Source organism: Thunnus albacares, chromosome 3 (genome assembly GCF_914725855.1).
Source record: "Thunnus albacares chromosome 3, fThuAlb1.1, whole genome shotgun sequence".
Classification (NCBI taxonomy): Eukaryota; Metazoa; Chordata; class Actinopteri; order Scombriformes; family Scombridae; genus Thunnus; species Thunnus albacares.
In genome coordinates, this window is record NC_058108.1 from 29,434,111 (window position 1) to 29,455,549 (window position 21,439).

General features: G+C 38.0%; 3 protein-coding genes across 4 annotated transcripts in view; 2 read left to right on the top strand and 1 right to left on the bottom strand.

Annotated features, from left to right (window-relative positions):
* The window catches only part of LOC122979809, a 42,858-nt gene extending 25,539 nt beyond the window's left edge, over positions 1–17,319 (top strand). The window contains exons 40-65 of the mRNA XM_044347562.1: positions 142–356; positions 1,073–1,158; positions 2,080–2,216; positions 2,329–2,454; positions 2,540–2,730; positions 3,480–3,571; positions 4,872–5,002; positions 5,122–5,249; positions 5,655–5,772; positions 6,002–6,220; positions 6,329–6,499; positions 7,949–8,098; positions 8,191–8,264; positions 8,398–8,527; positions 8,940–9,025; positions 9,134–9,263; positions 9,964–10,154; positions 10,436–10,526; positions 10,650–10,779; positions 10,924–11,114; positions 12,246–12,407; positions 12,499–12,635; positions 14,147–14,286; positions 14,405–14,499; positions 14,848–15,109; positions 16,831–17,319. Of these exons, the coding sequence (XP_044203497.1) occupies positions 142–356; positions 1,073–1,158; positions 2,080–2,216; positions 2,329–2,454; positions 2,540–2,730; positions 3,480–3,571; positions 4,872–5,002; positions 5,122–5,249; positions 5,655–5,772; positions 6,002–6,220; positions 6,329–6,499; positions 7,949–8,098; positions 8,191–8,264; positions 8,398–8,527; positions 8,940–9,025; positions 9,134–9,263; positions 9,964–10,154; positions 10,436–10,526; positions 10,650–10,779; positions 10,924–11,114; positions 12,246–12,407; positions 12,499–12,635; positions 14,147–14,286; positions 14,405–14,499; positions 14,848–15,109; positions 16,831–16,925 (3,678 nt within the window). The 3' untranslated portion in view covers positions 16,926–17,319. The remainder of the gene's footprint in view (positions 1–141; positions 357–1,072; positions 1,159–2,079; positions 2,217–2,328; positions 2,455–2,539; positions 2,731–3,479; positions 3,572–4,871; positions 5,003–5,121; positions 5,250–5,654; positions 5,773–6,001; positions 6,221–6,328; positions 6,500–7,948; positions 8,099–8,190; positions 8,265–8,397; positions 8,528–8,939; positions 9,026–9,133; positions 9,264–9,963; positions 10,155–10,435; positions 10,527–10,649; positions 10,780–10,923; positions 11,115–12,245; positions 12,408–12,498; positions 12,636–14,146; positions 14,287–14,404; positions 14,500–14,847; positions 15,110–16,830) is intronic.
* The window catches only part of LOC122979810 (vascular cell adhesion protein 1-like), a 158,139-nt gene that overhangs the window by 111,551 nt on the left and 25,149 nt on the right, over positions 1–21,439 (top strand). The window lies entirely within an intron of this gene.
* LOC122979817 (lipopolysaccharide-induced tumor necrosis factor-alpha factor homolog) lies at positions 17,477–18,345 on the bottom strand. 2 transcript variants are annotated; one of them, XM_044347583.1, is made up of 4 exons: positions 18,269–18,345; positions 18,089–18,118; positions 17,801–17,921; positions 17,477–17,682 (listed from the first exon to the last, which is right to left on the bottom strand). In XM_044347583.1, the coding sequence occupies exons 2-4, from the start codon at positions 18,111–18,113 to the stop codon at positions 17,574–17,576; spliced, it is 255 nt and encodes an 84-aa protein (XP_044203518.1). In that variant the 5' UTR covers positions 18,114–18,118; positions 18,269–18,345; the 3' UTR covers positions 17,477–17,573. The 2 variants fall into 2 exon arrangements, with proteins under 2 accessions (XP_044203518.1, XP_044203517.1); XM_044347582.1 differs by having other exon boundaries at positions 18,089–18,125; positions 18,269–18,338.

Here is a 21,439-nt window from a genome sequence, read left to right on the forward strand (position 1 = left end):
CTCAGACAATATGTTGTCATTTATCTGCTCATTACTTTTCCTGCAAGTGATTTAACATAAATTGGTGGATGGTGACGTGATTGACAGTGAAGAAGTTCTTGTATTTCTTATCCTTATTTTGTCATTTCTCATTTTCTGCAGGGTCATGAGAGTATGTTCCCCTCTGCGGTGAGGTCAGCCGTGTTACAGGTTGTGTTTGATCGTGCAAACCTCTCAGATCACTCAGTGGGTGATTCGGTTGTCTTGATTTGGCTCCACAACCGGCTGCGCCCCCTCCTGGTCAACCTGTCACCAGACCACGTCGCACCGTTCTTCAGAATACTAGCAGGAAGAAACTGCAGCATCGAGCAGCAGGGGTACGCATAAAGCTATTAACCCTCCTGGGTCAAAATTGACCCGAGGACAACAGGTGTCATTATGTGCTGTCATCAAAAAAATGGTTTCAAAACAGTATCCTGACAAATTAATTATGAATTATTTTAACTATAGTTGGAATCAGAGGAAAATATGTTGATGGATTATGACAGACTGGTATATGTAAATGTTTAGGCAGGATACTGTTTTAAAACCATATCAATTTTTTTGATGACAGCACATAATGACAAAAGTGACGTGAGGACAACAGGAGGGTTAAAACAGAGTCATTGATTATATTTTACAGGAATTAAACCAAATCAGTTTTATTTTTATTTTCATATCAGATCCTTTTTGGATCTGGGAAACTTTTAGTATCACACCTAAAGTGACTTCCAGGGAATATCACAATAGACAGAAAAGGTAAAAAGCCTTTATTTAATGGCTACATGATAGAAACAATAAAAACAAGGACAATGCATATCGAGAGCACACCAGTTGATACCAGTGTGGTTGATACCAATTCGTCTTGTTTTTATCATGTAGCTACTATAATAAAGGCAGAGAAGCAGTGTGCCTTGACATTTTTTGGGAATATATTCCCCTTTTTTGTGGACACTGATTGCCTAACTGCACATCATTGTTGTCAGATCCGAGAAGCTCTTCCTCATCTGTTTTTTATCTAGTTGATTGCTTTACTGTGCTTTATCTATTTCAGCGTGGAGGACCTGAATGAGACTATCTCAACTCTCAGTGAAACTACACAGACAGAAATCCACAATCACATCATTCAGAGTCTCAGAGGTAAAGAAATCACATCAAAGGGAAACTAGTGAACTACTGTAGTTTTGGGGAGTGACACTTTACCAAATGATAAATGACTTTAATTACATCACTTACACATCGCTGTAACAAGCCCAAGAAGTCATCAGACTGCTTAATCCAGTTATATTAATCACGACAGTTACTAATCTAACAGGTTTAAAAGTGCCCTGTGAAGTTTTTAACCACTAGTAGTGCAATAGGGCATTTTGCAATTGGACATTCACCAAGCACTTTATTAGGAACACCTGTGCAGTCGAATGCAATCCAAATTCTACTTTTATGAAGCTTATACATTTTCAGTTTTAGTTGACATTGTCAGAAAGGTGATAATTCTTCTTTATGTTCATTATTGAAGTCGTAGTGGGTGGTGGTGATGGTTTACTGGAGTGCATTATATTGAAAAGTGTTTCTAATATTTTGTCCATCTCATTGACATATATGAGTACACCACCACCACCACCTCAACAGTAAATACCTTTCTGACAATATTAACAAAAACTGAAAGTATATAAGCTTCATAAAAGTAGAATTTATGGCAGAGCTGTTGTATTGGATTGCATTAGACTGCACAGGTGTTCCTAATAAAGTGCTCATTAAGTGTATTATATAGTTATATTTTTTGCATTTTTTTTATTTCATTACACACTCTTCTGCGCTGAGACTCAGTGGAAGGAGTAACTTATCATAAGTACCATTTTTAGACCTCTGATACACAGTAGCATTCTGTAATTTTCTATTTTGAAGTTAGAAAACATGAAACTAAGGCTTTTTTTGTATGATCTTGTACAGACAGTATATTGTTCAGTAATTATAATTATTTTTAACACACATGACAGCAGTTTACTGCAAAAAAATGTACACTTCCGATGCTGACCTCTTCCATACTCTATACTATCCTAGGACCAACACCTCTCCGTTGCTATGGTAACAACTTCAGCCACAGTTTCTATGGTTTCCTGGAGAGCTCGTTCATGGGGTTCCAGTTCCCCAACCTGACCACCTTCCTGTCCCTCATGCCTCCCAACAGAATGCATCAGGTGTGTGTCCAGAAATAAAACAGACATCAGAGAAGTTTCTGTTAAAGATATGAAGAGTAAATACAGATGCAGAGGAAGAGAACGACTTATCTAATGTTTGCTGTGCCTCTAGTTGGTGAACTCCATACCTCTATCTGGTCTTGGGGATTTCCTCCGTCGCCCTGACGTTGTTGACAACGATGAACAGCTCTGCGTGATCTACAACAACTACGTCCAGACACCAGTGTTCCTGGAGACCGTACGTACCACACACTCAAACACATGCACAGCAGTACAAACACATTAGTGATGATTCTGTATAATCACATGACTGTAAACTACAGGAGGTACTCCCGGCAGCGGTGCAGCGGCCCACGCTGCCTTGCGTCTGGCCCATGGCTCTCAGCAGCTCCAAGCAGTCCGAGATCAATGCCTGGTTTGACAAACGCCTCCGCAACTACTTGGTCTTCCTCACAAAGAGTCTGCTCAGTCCCAAAATCACAAACAGCACCTCCTGCCTGGCCTTCCAAAAGCTGTATGTATACTCTACAGAGCACTGATTGTGTGAAAAAATTTAGTTTTTTAAAGGATAGGTTCACAGTTCTTCAAGTCTGTCCTAAAACAACAGTCAGGTGCCCATATGAACACTGACATGAACTTTTCCTCACTGTAATCATTCCTCCTGTTCATACTGGCTATTAAAAGATCCCCTTCAAATGTACTTCCAGTGTAAGAAATCGGGGCCAAAATCCACAGTGTGTTCACACAGTCATTTTGTGCAAAAATGCATTTAAAAGTTGATCTGAAGCTTATATGAGGCTTCAGCAGTCTGAGTTAGTCATATCATGTGGATATCTGCCACATTTAGTCTCTTTAGCATCAAATTCCCTCTTTGTGTTTCCTCGGACAGTGTTTCCCTGTTACGCTGCGGTGGAAGAATAGTATCAAAAAGAGGAACTTTGCCACTAAAAAGACTGTAACGTTGAAAGACATCTACTTGATTTGACTCATTTGGACAGCTGAAGCTTCATATTAGCTTAAGATAAACTTTAAAATACATTTTTCGACAGAGGGAGGCTTGTGGATTCTGTCTCCCATCACTTACATTATAAGTGCATTGTGAAGGGATCTTCTAATGGTCAGTATGAATGATTATGGCAAGAAAAACATGTTTCAGTGTTCATTCATCTGACTATTGTTTTAAGACAGACTTGAAAAATTGTGAAATCATCCTTTAAGATTTTTGCAACTCATGTGTTCTGATTTCATGTTGTTCTGTTTCAGCATCTCAGTTCTTGATAAACACAACTACACCGCTGCAGACTTTGTGAGGGGAGATGTGTTCACCATCACCATCAACTCCTACCTCAGCTCAGGTCAGACTTCAGAATAACACAGACATAATATCTCAAGGAAACCAGTGTAAATATTGCTGAGCAGTGGCCACAGCTGTGACACAAGTGAAAATTTTATGTAATGCTAAATGTAGTGTAACAATAACACAAATACAGAGGGGTCATAAAGTCAGCAAAGTTACTATAATGCCAAATACACAGTAAAATGTTTCTAAAGTTTGTTAACATTAGCCACTACTGATAATACCTATCAAAAGCCCTGATTGTATTGAATTGTACAAGAGTGTTTAATACATATTCAACTTTTAATTCCTAAGAGGATGTGCTAATTCTTTTAACAGTAACACACGCTCACTTTAAAAGAGCTAAGTTAGCATCACATGTAGCATTTTAAACATCAAAATAACAGTGTCAAGTTAGCTGTTAGCTATATACAATATATATAAGGTTTTAAATTATTGATAAACTGTGTCACATGCTAGTCGTATTGTCATAATTAAGACAATAGTGCTGGAGGCTTATAGGTTAGCTTCTGTTTTAGCTTTTCCGTTCTCAGTGTATTTCCTTAATTAGACTTTAGTTCATTGCTCTTTTTTAAAAATGAGAATACTGGGGTTTGCTTTACATATTTTAACCTATTTTAGTGAATAAATGTAAAGCACCACATAATCTTAACAAAGATAAAACAGCGCATTTAGCCTTTAGCCTTAGCCATGAGTATTTTAGAAACACAAATTAAATAAATCCTAAAAGGGAAATTTGTGCATCTGGCTGAGGCTAGCTAGCTTGAAAAGGGACTGGACTCTCGCTGTCTTTATATTTGTCCCTCTTTGTTTGTTTCTTGGACTTATTGAAGATAATGTTTAATGTTTGTTTTTATGACCATTTTTTTTAAACATTTAAGTGACTTTTCACTTCCCTTACATCTCCTAGTTGCTACTGCAAGAATCTTTAGTACAATTGCGCCAGATAAAGCTTTAGCACCATTTCTGATAGATATCACCATTTTCTTATTTTGTGCACAACATTTTCCAACATATTTCCAATGAAAACTGACTTGTTGGCATACAGTGTTGAATGTAAGGCAGGGAGTAAAGTAGGCTGTCTTGTTGACATTTTAATTACATTTCCAAATTAATGTAATATTTAAAATATTCATAAAATGTCACATGTAGCACTTTAGACACAAAAACTGGAGATTATTTCTTAATTCAGCGATTCAAAACTGTCAGAAGAAAAAAATGGTTCACACTGAAAAGAAAACTTTGAGTCTAAATTGTATTTTTATTTATATAATAATAACTTGTGTTTGTCATTGCAGCGACCGCGTTGCCAAGGTGTTACAGTGCAGACAACCCAGAACTAAACTCAACAGCCTGGTTTGCTGAGTACATCGGCCCTTTCATTAATTTCCTCACTCTGGAGGATCTTGAGGGATTTGGACCTGCAGAGGTACTGAATCTAACTACAACTCTTGAATGGAAATTAAGAAAGAAGCAGCAGAAGATAGTTGGATTAATGATGTACAGACCACATTGTCAGTGTTCATACCTCCTCTCTCCTCTCTGCAGGATATCCAGGTGTTCACCGTGAACCCTGCAAACATCGCCCTCCTCAACCACACCATCTTACCTCGCAACCTCACCGACTACTACACAGAGCTTGTATATCAACAGGACAGCAATTTCAACCCCTTACTGTGAGTCTAAACTTTGACAGAACTGAGACTAGGAGCAATATAGTATAATTTATAATAATATAATATGCTGTTAATGATATGTAGTATATAAGTAATATAGTTTATGTATGTATCTGTGATGACGTGAGAGGGGTCTTCTGTATTATTAAATTAAATCCAGGACTATTTATTCATATTTTTCTGCACTAAATTGTATCCTCATGTCTTTATCTGTTTTATTTTACTCTTTTAAGTCTCTTTATATTATCTTCTGTTTCTTTTATATATTTTCTTAATGCAGTTTAATTTAAGCACTTTGAATTGCCTTGTTGTTGAAAGTTGCTATAAATACAAATAAACTTGCCTTGTCTAATCTGTGTGTGTAAACCACTTCCACTCTCTCTCTCTCTCTCTCTCTTTCTGCAGTCTTCCTCTGTTGTGTCGGTGTGTCGCTTCCGGTCCGGCATTCAGCCAGCTGAGTGCAGCAGAAAGTATAATCGTTCTGCAAAACCTGACCGTTCTCTGCACAGACCTGGACCCACAGGTAATAAATACAGTCAAAAACACATGAACAGGAGCAGTACAGTGTTACAGATGTGCCTTAACAGCCACATAATTAGCTCTTATTTGGCCAGATGTGAACTTTTTGACTCATGATAAAGGTATTAAGAAGTGTCTGATAGTTAAAGGTACATGTTTGCACTTATTCATGAACTAAAGCTTTCTTTTTTTAATAGTGTACTGCGACTGACTTTTTTTTCTTTTGCCTCTAGATTTCTGCTGCTTTGGCAGGTAACCTTGGCGAGGACATCGATTCCTCTGCCATTTCTGCCCTCGGCAACGAAAGCACAGGCATTTCCACCGGCCAGATCAAGATGATAAAGCCTCAGGACTTACTTGATTCCCTCGACGTCCTTAGCACTGTGATGGGCTGGAATGAAGGTCAGGCCAAGGCCATTATCCAGGCTCTGATGTCTTCGGGGATGTTGGAGGTAGATGCAGTCTGTCTGTCGGTCACTGTGCTGTACGTGTTATTAAATTCATACTTGATTTAAAGTTGCTAAGGTTGTGTGCTGCTTCCACCATCTTCCTCCCACCAGATCAACAGCGCGTCATCATTGTTCACTCTGGGCTCTCTTGTTGTGGGTGTACCATCGAATACGTTTAGCAGCATCGACGGCTCCCAGATGGTTCTCGCATCCAAAAATCCATCATTCCTGAGCAACCTGGTCTCCGCTCCGCAGGTCGTCCAGCAGACTTTTGTTACTCAGGTATGACAGTTACATGCATTCTGATAAATGCCTTCTTGGGAAGATATGTTAATTTTGTTTATGAATATTATTTTTTATTATTTTTATAAAGAACTCTTTCTTCTTAGACAAGAAATGTGGATAACGGGGAACTTTTAACACAACCTTTGAAAGATTGAACAAAAGGAGAAACTTCAGGCAGAGCAACAGTTTTATATACATAGTAGACAGAAATAACAAAAGTAAAATTAAACCAAAATACGCTCTGTCAAATATAGAGAGCAGACATGCAGACTCTGTAAAGGTTAATGGTGAAAATGAAACAGGCATCTGTCTCCAGAGGTATTGTTGATTTTTGCCTTTAAGTCAAAATAGATGAGCACTTGGACCACTTGAAAGTAGGAAATTGTCATATAAAGGTAAAGAAATGCTAATGTATTAAGTCACATGACCTCAAACCGGCACTTTGTCCCACCATCAAAGTACAGCATTTTATACCATGTAGTATACAGCTAGTTACCAGTTTATCCTGTAAACCTACAATATATCCTATTTAATAGATTTTTTTGTTGTAGCTCATTGTAGACAAAGTCAGATGGATATTGAACAATATTAAGCAATATTAAAGATCCCCAGACATGTTTTAAGATATATAAAAACACTCTGCTTTGAATAATTTGTATCTGATATGCTTTTTCCACAAAAAAGTTCAGTTGACTAGTAAAAAAAATCTTAAATCTACTCCTTCTCACTCAATAAAAATCCACAATTTATGAATATACAAATATTTTTCATTTCAAAAGTTTAACAGCTGGACACAAGATGTCTCCTTCTTCACTGTAAAGGAGGCTTCAAGTTTCCACATCACACGTGTTAAGTTGCATCCTGGATCATGATTTGTTTCCAAACTAGTTTTGATCTCATGAGTCACACTCGTTCACATCTCCGACTCAGATTATCGGTGAGCACAGAGAAACTTTCCTCCTTCAGCAGATTAATTTGAAAACAGCTCTTTAGTGTCAAACTCTGCACACACATCATTCTGCACAGTGAAGCCCAAACATTACAGTCAGGTTACAATAAGAACAACCCATTTTTAAGTGGAGGGGGACTTTAAATTTGGATGTAATTTGCCTGTTGGCACGATTCACGGTATGTCCTTTGACCTGTCCGATCCTCAAACAGCTGGTAGTGTTTCACATTTTGCAACATTTGTATAAAAACCTGTCAAACTGTTTGGTGTGAAAAAACCCAAGACAAAAGTTGTTGTTGTTGGTGTCAACTATCATGCTGCAAATCAAAAAGTTCACTTGTTTTGCCAATTCCAAAGCCTTAATTGAACTTATTCTAGAAACACTGGTCACCTTGATTTATAGAAAAAACACCACAGTCACATAACATATGGCTTGTTGGACTATCCGATTTGTGTGAAGGTGGAGAGTTCACCTAATTTCCCTCATCTTCTCCCAGATCATATCAGTGAACAGCAACAGTGAGGTGATCATAAACAACGTTCCAGATGATTTTGCCACCGAGATCCCCCGTGCTCTGCTGCTGGGCTTCTCAAATAGCGGCGACACTATTACAATACTCAACAGGAAGAAATGGAAACGGCAGCAGGTAGGGAATCCAACACTGAAACACACACTTTTGTTCTCAACACATCTGTTTTACAGTATTTCATTACAACTATGTATAATTTTTGTTTTTAGGTTGAGTTGTTCTTTAATGTGATCGGTGCGGAAAGTGCGGAAAGTACGCCCACTGCGCTGATAGATCCAGATGAGTGAGTTTCAAATAAATAAAAAGCTATAAATGCAAGAGTTTACACAAAATAACCACTCCCTGCAAGTGAGTTTCAGTGTGTACACAGAATAAAGTGTCTGTGTGTGCGTGTGTGTGTGTGTGTGTTTTTGCAGTTTGTCATCCTCTGTGCTGCAAGGGTTCACCTGTACGGGAGTGAGGACTATTCGAAGGGTGCAGATCAAGAGGCTGATCAGGGCTTGTCGGAGGACAGGCACGAGGAGGGTCAGACTGGTGGAGACTCAGGTGAGAGAGTAGGGGAGTGTGTGTGTGTGTGTGTGTGTGTGTGTGTGTAACAGAAACTGAGAGGGAGATGTACCCCAGTAAGAGTTGATTTGGCGGTTTTCAAGGTCAAAAGACGTCCAGGTTAAAAACAAAATCTTGTCAAAGTTTTCTAGACATCTAGTAACCATGATTTCAATAGCATTTAAAAGGCTTTATTTCAACATCCTGAAGGTCTTAACAACACAATTGAACACAGCTGTTCAAATGCTGTTCAAACAAGACTTTTAGGTTGTATGTAACATCACTTTACAACCAAATTTAGCCCAGTTTTTTAGACTTCAAGACATCTTTTCACTTACAAATAACCGCTCACTGCGACAGCAAAGGAAATGCTGTATATTAATAACACTTCATGTTTGTTTTTTACCAACAGTTGACCTGCATGTACAACTACATTCGAGAAGAATCAGATGCCACCAGCTTTAACCTCTACCCTCATGATATCCTGCTGTATTACGAGTGAGTTTAGAACTGATTGGATTAATTTGTGTTGGTTTAAGGCTAAAAACAGGCTGCGATTTAATAACAGAACAGTTTGAGTGAGTTACCGTCTGTTTCTGTCTACAGTTACTCCCTGGTGCCGCAGGCCAGCTGCAGGTCCTATTTTGAACAGCTTGGAGATGCAGACTTCTCCGTCTTCTCCCTTGCCCTCAGCTACAGAGTGACTACTCTGTTTGCCAACGCCAGGAGCTGTCTGGTGAGTCCATGAACAATAATCAACAACAGAGATTAGGCTAGACCACGTCGGGCTGTTCAACTAGGTTTAAACTGGCTTTCCAAGACATGGTTTCTATGAATATATAGAATATACTGAAGTTTGTCCTAGTGGTGAATAAACTTAATATATTTCCTGAATGAAGATTAAAGTTCATCCAGGACCAAATGATGGTTTAAATTAAATTAGTAAGGAAGCAGATTTACATTTGATTATTGTTGTCTGTTAGTGAGGACACACTGGTGGATTATTTGGATAATTTCAATGAAGATCCCCATAAAGACCACCACTAAAGATCCACTCAATAATATTTTTTGTACATTAAAAAAAAGCAGCAGAGATAATTTCAGAGATTTTTTACTGTCTGTTTAAAGCATCTGTTTTCATTCCTCTGGTTCAACCAAATTATGGGATTTTTGAGCTTCAGTTCAGTATTTTATTATTTCTTATACTGTAGGTGGTTTAAATTAATCTTGTTTTACTCCAGGACTACATAGTCAAGAAGTTAGTGATTCTAAGACATGCTTCAGATATTTATTCTATCATTATTCTATTAACATGTTTAGTTAAGACTCATTCCTGTGTAAAAACACAACTTTGAGTGTCAACAGTATAAATCTACTTTTCTTTTAATGTTCTGACGTGTAATTCATCTCTGTTCTTCATTCTTTTACTTTCTAAGGGTATCACCAACACAAGTTTGACTGAGGATAATATATCGGTTTTGGGAAACATGTGCTGTACTCTGGACGATTCCTACATCGAGAACTCTGACCCGTCCATCTTGGATAAACTCAACAACTGCCCGGACCTCACTGATGCTCAAGCTGCTGCTGTTCAAACTGTGCTGCTGAGCGGGAAAACACGATACGGGTACGTCAACAGCTGTGCAATACAGTACTCTGTTTTCAGTGATAAGAAAAAAAACTATCTATATTTATACTGTATATATGTAGTCCTCTTATTCTTTTTGTTCTATATTTTTCTTTCCAAAAAACATCAAAACAGAAAACATTGATTTAAAAAAAGTTAATCAGTAACCAGTAGAAATATATAAGTATATATATAAAATATATAGAAATATATAAGTTTTTATCTAAGTTTGAGTTTTGTCATTTATTAAGTTTTTATACTTTGTGTTTTTCGGTAACTAGAGCTCCATCAACATGGAATGAACAGACTTTGAAGGACCTCGGGATGTTACCGCTGTATTTGACTTCAACCTTCTATGATAACTTTAACAAAGTGAGTAACAAAGGAGCACATGTATGTCTTCATTTAATGGATAAGTTGACATCATCTGTCCGGTGTTTGACTGATGTCTGTGTGGACTGTTTTTGTTTTTGTTTTTTTTGAACCGTCACTCAGAGAACGAAGCGGAGATTCTTGAGGTACTTCCTGCGGGTTCTCAGGAGAAACAACGTGAGCAGACAGAAAAGGAGGAGACTGAAACGTCAAATAAGAGCATCCATTAAACAGAAGTCAAAGCGATCCATAGGTTAGTCTCTCTCTCTCTCTCTTTATCTCCTCTGCTCATTTCTTCTTTATGAATTTGCTGTTTCCAAAGGCACAAAGTATGTTTTTCATCCATCATTAGTCACTAGTAACCTTTTTTTTCTCTCTGACTCTTCCTCTGTTTTAGTAAATGAGTGCACTGTAGGAACCATCACCCAGGTGACCATCAGTGATGAGACGTTCCCCTTCGACTATGACGATATCACCCAGTTCAACTGCTGCCTCAGCGCCGCGACTGTCAAAGACAACTTGGCTGCCATCACTGACAAGGTGGACCAGGAAGAATACCTCAAGATTGTTCTCAGCAAGCTGCAAGAGGTGGGTGACAGCAGCCAGTGCTGATGTGTTTGGTTTGTAGGAGCCTTTTAAAACATTGCTTAATCACCATCAGTTAAAAATAACAATTGGATAATAATAAATGAATGAATAAAGGCAAGAGAATCAGTAATTTGGATAAAAGCGTAAAGACAAAAAGACGTATTTGTGTGACCTGTAATGTTTTTATGATGACTGATGAATGCCAAAGAAAAGAGATGGCTCCTAAGACGGGTTTTATAGATACCAGTGGAGAAGGATCATACAGCGAGGGGCAACGTAACCCACAATCTAGAGACAACGATGGAAAATGTCCAATCACAACTAGATTAGAACCGGGAGGGTGGAATGAAGAGGAGTGATTGGTCAGCAGGTCAGAGGAGTCTGGAGGTAGAACAGAGGATGAGGAGATCAGAGATATAAACTTTTACCGGTTCATGCAGCTCAACAAGTGAAGGAAAGACAGTTAAGAGGAGACACTGATGCTTTCTGTGTCCTTTCTGGTAGCACAGGAAGGACAAGACTCAGAAAAAAAACATTTAAGAACATGGTCCAAACATTTTAGGTTGGTAGACTGTATTCAAGACAAAACATCTGTATATCAAATTGTAAACGTTGCAGTTTTGTGGGCTGCATCGTAACCAGTAGACTACCAGGGCTTGCCTATTAAAACTAGATGTCATATGACGTTAGCTGGACACCATCTACTGTTGTTTACATTCAAAGTATTTAATGAACAAGTATGGCAGTAAAAAAAAAGCACAAAATTTAAAAAGAGTATGATCTGGGCAGAGAGCAATGATGATGAACTGATCAAATTGCTTCGTATGGTGCACATATCAAAATGTGTTACTTGCATACAAGGTTTTTTTAAATTTTAAATAATAAAGGAATTGTTTCGAATATTTTTTTTTTACAAAATCAGAATTAAACAAAAATGAATCTGGGTGAAAATGGTTTTGAAAAATATCTGTGATTTCATTGACTAATTTGCATTTTCTTTTCATTTTTTCTCTTCATTATCTGCATCTATTTATAGTTTAAACTCCACAGTGAATCTGTAACAAATGAACTGACTCTGATCTTGATTTTCTGGCGGGTGATGTCTTCTCACTGATTCACGTTTATTTATAGGCTTACGCAACCACCTCTATCGTCCCGGAGGATCAGGTTCAACTCTTAGGATCGGCGTCCCGTGAGGCCTCCAATAATGACATCAGTACATGGACCATCACTACGATCGACACACTCTCTGCGTTGATGGACTCGTCCGACGGGGAGTGGGACCCGAGCCTGGTATGGAAACAAGTAAAGTGTGTTGAGCGTGTTGTGTGTACTGTATATACACGTGTGCGTACTCATGAATGCACATTTCTTCCTCATCCAGGCGAAGGCCATCATCTCTAAGTATCTGAGTGTAGCCGGGAACAAACTCGGCAGCGCAGAGCTCAACGTCATCGGAGGAGTGAACCTGTGTTCCCTGGACGCTGACGTTCTCAAGAGTATTTCCCAACAAAGCCTCAAGTAAGAAGTCTGTGTGTGTTTGGAGGATTGTTCCAGTTGTATCATGACATCTGAGTCCAAACAGTGTTTACCATCAGTGCTTGTGGAACAACTAATTCACATCTCAACTGACTGTTCATATACAGAAGATGCAAAGGCTTCATTTAGGTTAAACGGTTACATATATAGGGGTAGGTGAAGTCGGGGTTGTTGTTTTTTTTTATTGTGCTTTCATAACAATACAACTAAACAATTAAAATTATAAGAAAATATCTATATTATTTATGTATTAATTTACTATTCCTACTATAGCTCAAAAAATACAGAATTTTTTAGGCAGATACCAATATAGATGTTTTGAGTTTTAACAAAAAACAGATTACTATCAGCCAATAGTGTTTTTTCTAACAAACTCATAATATAGACAATCAGTCTTGATCTCATAGATTTGTCTTTTAATTGTGATCAAGATACGTACTGAGCGGGTTCTCTGGTAGACAAACCATTTCTAAATGACATCAAACCTATTTTGGCATTTTTGTACTAACATTTCTTGTTACTTATTTACTTATTGTCATTTACTTCTTGTTATTTATTAGCTGACACACACACAGTTTTATCTGCAATAACAGCCGATACACCAGCACGGTCGATTTATCGGTCTACCTCTATTCTCTATTTCAAATCAAAATGTTGTATTTGCGTCTTTACATGCTTTACCGTCATATCCTAGACTGAGGTTCACTTCTAGTGTCTTTTTAGGAGAATATTAATTGTAAATCAAAATATGTATTACATGATGTTTCTAGTGGCAGTACTTCTTTAAAGCAAAAAGTAAAGAAATCACTTGTTTCTGCTGGTAAAGCTTATTGTTGTGAGCTCACAATAATAACTGCCCCTCAGAATAGTTTACCCACTTTTTTTTTAAATCAACTCCTGCCTTCTCTTTACCTGTATTGTGGCAGATGGACAGTCAGAGAACACAGTTTAGAGATGGAGGATAGGGAGATTACACCTCTGAGAAGCTGAATCCTGTCCTGGAGATAAAAATGAAAAGTAAAAAGATAGTCTACCTTAAAAAATTGCCAATAAAAAGAGAAAATAGTTTGAATATTAGGAAAGAATTTGGGTTATTTAAAAAAAAAAAGGCATGAAAATTCAAGGGATTATGATACATTCATTAGTTTTTCATATTAAAGTTACTTTCATAAAGCTGACAGAAAAACCCAGTAAACAAATTAGTAGCAGTAACTAGTGACTGACATGCAGTTAACTATATACTTATATTTCAATATGACGTTACAGTTTGGGGGGGGGGAAATCTTTCCATATTAACATTATTGCCAGGAAGCAACTATTTTCTTTTTGCTAAACAAAAAAATTACATGAAAAACAAAAGTTTGAAAGTTCTTGTACTTAAACTGACAAAAAGAAAAAATAAGTCTCAAAAAGTTCACTTGTCTTTTCACTTGTTGGTTGGAGTGTTTGGTTTTCCCATCTAATACCCGGATGTTTGCTTGTATCTCCTGCAGAGACGCCGACGCCCTGACGGTGTCCAACTGCACCCTGGAGAAAAAGAAAGAACTGTTCACTATCGCCGTACAAGCATTTGCCGACAACACCCGCACAACTGTCTCTGCTTCCTCCTTCCAGCTCACGGCACCTTACATGGGTAGGCAAACAGACCCACACACAAACAAACATGAATACATCCACACTGCATGCAGATAAACTTCAGCTGAACACAAACAGGAGCCAACAAACTCACTGTTTTCTTTCCCGGCCTGCAGGGGGCGCTGGAATCGCATATCTTCGAACTTTGTCGTCCTCCAATGTCAACATGGACATGGCGACCTTCACCAGTCTGGATGAGAGCGTTGTACAGGTCAGTGGAGTGTGTGTGTCACACAAAGTCTCTAGTTGATTCTTTCTCACTGTTTGAATAGGAATCCAGGCTGCTCGCAGTCTTTATAATTGTAATTTTAAAAGGAGCATTTAACAGTGTTTGTGAGTCCATGTGAGGCAGGAGTCTAAAGACTGACTTCTAAAGTGCTCTGTTTCTGTAGTTACTCGCAGCTACATTTGGACAAAACACTGCTACCTGTATTCTTAGTTATGGCTTTGTCTCACTGGTGTTGATCAGTTTTTATGTTGTGCTTGATTTATTTATTTTTTTAAATGTGTGTGTTTATTTGCGCATGAGTCTAATATTTCTCTGCTCTGTTCTCTCTAGAGCCTCAGTGTTGATGAAGTTAAAGGTCTTCTTGGCACCAATCTGCCAGAGTTGAAGTCCTATGAAAACCAGACACTGGTACAAAACTGGATCAGCAGCAGGTTACAGTCAGAGCTTGACACGCTGGGGCTGGGGCTTACAGGAGGCAGGGCTGACTCCACTTCCACCACCCAGGCGCCTGCCACTACTGCCCGTCCTTCATCATTAACTACTGCAGGGTCTGGATCCGGCACCTCCGCAGCGGGATCTGCTACCACCACAAGTGAGTACTGAAAAAGTTGTGTGACAAAATTACTCAGGAAACAACTGACAGTCCGCTAAACCCCTCCCTTGAACAATGATTGTCCAATCATAGCTTAGCAACTCATAACTTGGCACAGCAGGTCTGTCAAGTTTTGGATTTCCCAGCATGTAGAAGTGGTGGCCATGGGGCTGAGTAAGAGCGAAACTCTGCATTTGAAGAGTTTGGAGGATTGTGTTTGGTGTATTTTTTTTACCTTTCCAAGGTATAGATTAAACAGTGTGTCTGTCTCCTATAATCTAAGTTGCAAATTTTAGCATTTCGAGATAACTAGCTTACTTCCTACGTTAGTAAGAAACCCAGCTCTACAAGGCCAAGGAGGATTTCATACAATAATATTTTGTTGGGTTATAGGTTACGTAAAACTGGCACGTCCACTGCGTAGTCTGTGGATACTAATATATCAGATATAGCTCTTTCCTGCTCTTTGTTGGTTTTTGGGAAGTTTATACTCCAGCAACTCCAGCCAAATTCGTTACCTGAGAAAGCGCTGCATTCACAGAACAGGTTATAGTCCTCATTCTAAAAGCCTTTTGTTTTGTAAGGTAAAGTGAAACATACTGTTTGAAAATACAAACAAAAAACACCAAGCAATCATCAGCTATAAGCAGCTAAACAGTGTTATGTTAGAATGAAACACTGGTCACATTTTTACATATTATACTTACTAATACAGGCACTGATTAACTCTACGCTGCAATACAACAGCAATGCTGTTTCTTAATTTCCGTGTCTTCTACATGGATCATCAACTGAGTTTGAACATGTAGTCTCTAAACACGATATCATGTAGGTTGCCATCAAGTCTACATTTAAATGTGCCATATTATGCACATTTCCACATCTATATTTTTAATCTGGGGCTCTACTGGAATATCTTTGCATGATTTACAGTTGAAAAAAACTCCTCATTTATCTATATATATACCCTTTTATGCAGCCCCTCAGTTCAGCCTCTGTCTGAAACAGGCCGTTTTAGGTCCTGTCTCTTTAAGGCCCCCCTGATAAGTCTACTCCGTTCTGATTGGTTGGATTTCACTACTTTTCTCATTAATCACTCAAAATGTCAACTGTATATAAATAATATAAATAAATATTTTATATATATAAATAGTATGTAAGTAACAGAAAATCACAAAAAGCATAATATGGCCCATTTAAGACCTTTTTATAGGGTATATGTTTTAAAAGTTCAGAACATTAACAAGTCTGAGTGAGACAGACTTTTCAACCAACTAATGGAGCTAACATTAGCTTAATTAGCTAGCTAGCAACAGCTGATAAAATCTGCTAGAAACAGTTATAATTTCAGACAGCAGAAGCTTTGTCTCTGTCTAAAATCAAGGACACATTTTAAACACATTTTAAAAAAGTGCTAAATCTGCCGCCATTATCATTGTAAACTAAGTGTCCTGTTACCATGGAAAGCTTGACAGACATAGCAACCATAACTCAGAGGGTGGTTTTCTAGATAGCCACTAGATGGTAGAAATGTTCACAAAATGAGAACCTGCTTTTATGCAGAAGCCTCAGGAGAACATCTCACTCTTCCAGTAAAGACATGGACACTCCAATCATCCACTAACTTTAGATCAATACATTGGAAATTTGATATATTATTCTAAATCAAGAGAAAATACAGTGTTCCTCATCTCTAATGTGAGTTTGTGTATCTTTCTTAGGTCACAGTGGCGCCCGCATCCAAGCAGAACAGGCAGGCTTATCCTTCCTCATTCTCCTCGCACTCCTCGTCACCTCTCAGCACATTATAGTATGAAGGAACGGGACTCTGCTGCACATGGCTGACAATTGAATTTGTTACATGCTACATTGTATTGCTTACTACTGCAGGTAGAACATATTTAATGTGCAATAACAACAATGGATGTAAATAATGTATTCTTGATTAGTTAGTCCTTAAGCCAGAAATGTGTATACACAGAAACCTATTCATTTTAAAATGCATTTATTTCCTTTGCTTTCTCTTTTTGTCTCGATGGTTTGATTAATTGATTTTTTAAAAATGAAGGTTTAATTGAAAAATGAAGGTGAAAGTCCACATCTATGTTTATATTGCTGTAATCCTGTGTATCCCTTTTGAGCACTTACTGTATTAAGACAACCATAATCATCAGAACTCAGTCTATCAATATTAAAGGGTGTGAAGAGGAGTGTCACTTGAAGGGGTTACTTCATTTCATCTATGCAGTAACACAAATTTTGCCTTGAAAATATTGCTTAATATTTGAATAATTCTGATATGTAAGCTACAGTATAAAACCTTATGTCTCTCTAGTCCAACTTTGAGAATAAGATGCAGTACAGAAGTGTCAGTGACAACTTTTATTAATTAATTAAAAAATTCAGAATAACTCAGGTTTGCTGATGAGTGAGATAAAGGTTAACTGTAAGGACACCATATTAGTTATAAACGTTTATGTGCACCAAGTACAGTCTTGCAGGTAGGACAGATGTGCTTGATATCTCTCAGGTGGTCCACACAGAACGGGATGAGACAGCAACCTAGAGCACAGCTGGACGAAGAAGAGAGACAGTTGGGGAATAGATCCTCTGTTCATATACAAGATGATTTAAATATTCTTATCAAAACATAAAGGACAGGTAACTCATGATCTGGCCCTAATTACTTACCCACAGAGGAAGAGGCCTACACAGGAAAGGTAGGAGAGCAAACCGTTGGAGTACTCCATCTTGGAGAGTACTGTCTGATTGCAATGAGGACAGGCAACTTGAACCGGACAGTCTTCCAGTACTAGGAGAAATGGAACAGAGCAGAAAAGTGAAGAATGGTACATCAACTTACTTATTAGTATAGTCACAGAAAATTAGAGCTAAGTTGTTTATATAAGAAACAACCTACTTGTCTAGGAATGTTGTCTTGTAATTATCTGCCCCAAATGACAGATAGTATAGACTTACCAACAGACACTTGTGCAACTGCCATTGTTCCTGCAAACAATTCATATCAAATATAAGATTCAGTCTACAATACATAATATATTGGAATTCAGTATAAATGTGTAGTAATGCATAGTAGTTCACATGTAACCCTATAAAATTCAAAACGGAGGAATCATAATGTATTTAAAAGGTACTTACAGTTTGGATGACTTGGACAAGGTTGAAATGAGAAGAGAAAGGACTACTTCCCCCTGACTGAATTTATCTGTTGATATCTCACTTACCAACCCCCTCTCAACAACAAAGTGGAAAAAAATTTAACTCTTTATGATACTGTTGGATAGTCTAATCTATAATAATGCTTATATAACAAACTGATGATGTATAAAATATTGATCTGAAAGGTAACAAGTAACTATAGCTGTGAAATAAAAGCAGTGGAATAAAAAGTACAATATTTCCCTCTGAAATGTGGTGGAGTAGAAGCATAAAGTAGCACAAAATGGAAATACTCAAGTAAAATACAATTAATGTAAAACTTTCCTCAAGCTGAGAAAAGGGATTTAAAAATCTGTGACATCATCACAATATAAAGTCTATAGGCCGAGCAGGAGGCGCATATTCAGTGGGCCGCACAACACGGATGCAAACCCGGAAGCTAGAAACTTTTTTTGGTGCCAGCAGAGCAATTCTTATTGGACTGAATGGGCACCATTTTTGGTTCAGTATCCAGCTCTCATACATCCATGTTCCTGTGGTTTGGGTTAAAATGGTTAGGTTTTAGGCACAAAAACCATTTGGTTAGGGTTAGGGAAAGATCATGGTTTGGGTTAAAACAGCAGAATGTGGGAAAAATGTCCCATTTAATGGCACTAAAATGCTCGATGTGATGGTAAAAAATGTATGGTTAGTGGTCTACAATTGGTCCGGTGTTGTGTCAAAGTCTGTTCCCCCCTTGAATAATGCCAATAGAAAATAAAACAAACTACTATCAGCACGGAAAACCAGTCTGTACCAACAGCCTGTGGACTGCTGGTACGGAATCCCATTTCATGTCATAATCGGTAAATTACTGCACCAGTTCTATAGCCATAGCCAGTGCCAAAGAAATAATAATAAATATATAAATTAATTATTATTATAATTAATAAAACAATAACAGTTAATTAATTAGGGGCAGCTGTGGTTCAGGAGGTAGAGCGGGTCGTCCATTAATCAGAAGATCGGTGGCGTGATTCCCAGCTCCTCCAGTCGATACATGTGGCAAAAGGTTTTACTACTTGTGGTTCTTGGTTTCACAACTGGTTAAGAAAATTCAGGAACTGTATAAAAGCAGAAGTACTAAATAAATGTTCATGTGATTATATTCTAAAAGTATAGTAAAAGTAAAGAAAACTCGATGAGGAATCCAATTTCTATCTATAAATCTGAATAATGGAATATATGTGATGTACCAAATATTTGAAGTCACAGAAAAAATCAAAACACAACTTAAAGTCACCAGAGTTTATCCTCACTTTTCTCTCAGAGTGGCCTCCCAGTTACCAGAACTGAAAACAACTTCTCCAAAGTCATCTCAACAAGAAGCCGAATGTTAAGTTTATTTTTTCCCCATTTGTGACCTCAGTACTTCATACTTTTACTCTGTGTGTGGTCACATAGGGTTCCCTTCACAACTCTTAGGGGAAAAGTCAAAATATTATTATTGTTAACTCTTGTATCTTTGAAGGGAACCTATTATGCTTTTCCTTATTTTCAGTCACATATATAATGTCACAGTGTTTTATGTTTATGTGGCCGCTGACCAGTGAGAGCTAATCCGCACCACCCAACTCGCACAAATATGCATTTATCAACCACCCAAACCTGACCCGACCCGAAGACCGCCAACTTGTTTTTACCAACCTTGTCTACTAAACACCAGTAGGCTCAGTGAGCTGTGGCTGGGGAGCAACACGCTGCGGTTTTGTTGTGAAATGTGTGCTTATTACAAACTTTTAACTGCCACCAGGAAAAACAAATGGGGTAAGCTATGTTCTGCTATTGCTCTAGAGCTTGTTTTCTGCTCCTTTGTTGAGGAAATAATGTTGTTTTAGCTGTGAGTACTCGGGAGTGGGCGACTTGTCATTGTGGGGGTGTTTTGTTGTGAAATGTGTAGTGGTTTATGGAGGCAGCTAGCTATCTCATTAGCTGGAGACTTAACAAAGTCACTAAGAGTAGTGTCGCATTCAGTGGTGGAGAGTAATAAAGTACATTTACTCAAGTACTTAAGTACAATTTTGAGGTTTTTGTACTTTACTTGAGTATTTCTATTTGTTGCTACTTTATACTTCCACTCCACTACATTTCAGAGGGAAATATTGTACCACTGGACTAAACTGGCTAACTGTATATAAAGTAGTGCAAACTAGCTCCACCTCCAGCAGCTACAACAGTAACATGCTGCTCTAAAACTGATGCTTCAGTATTAATAATCATATGATGTCATATATAATAATATATCAGTCGGAGGGACCAAACCACTACTTTTCTGTAATACTTTTACTACATTTTGCTGCTAATACTTATGTACTTCTATTCAAGTAGGATTTTTCATGCAGGACTTTTACTTGTAATGAAGTATTTCTACATTGCTGTGTTGGTACTTTTACTTAAGTAAAGGGTCTGAATACTTCTTTCGACACTGGTCACATTTTGGCTTTGTGCTGAATCTGGTGGAACATGACTCCAACAACAGCAGCAGTTTTGTTCTTTTTTGGGGGGTTTTTTTTTTTTTTTGGCATTTCCTCTTTATTTGATAGTATAGTAGAGGGAGACAGGAAGGGCAGAGGAGAGAGAGGGGATGACATGCAGCAAGGTGCCCAGACTGGATTCAAACCCAAGCCGCTGTGGTTAGTCTTGATGCATGGTGAGAAACTGAGAAAATGTAAATGGGAAGCAACTTTGACCATATGTTCCATATTTTACTTTTCTGAAAGTGAAAATGTCAGTGAGAGGAACAGGCCAGGAACATCATGTGTCACAAGTATCAAGTATCTTTTGATTAGATGTGTACTCTGACTTCTCTGACGTGTAGTAATGTTGAATTATTCCCCCTGGGACAATAAAGTCTTATCTTATCTTATCTTATCTTATCTTATCTTATCTTATCTTATCTTATCTTATCTTACCCTACCTTACCTTACCTTACCTTACCTTACCTTACCTTATTTTATCTTATCTTATCTGGCGAACCAATGGCTGTAAATGTGCGAGCGACTTCACTCACTCTCCCTGAGCGTCAGTTGCTTCTGTACACTATGAGATGCTGCTGCTGAGAGTCTCACACTAACCAGAGCCACTTTGGACTGCAGGCCTGAAATCTGAACC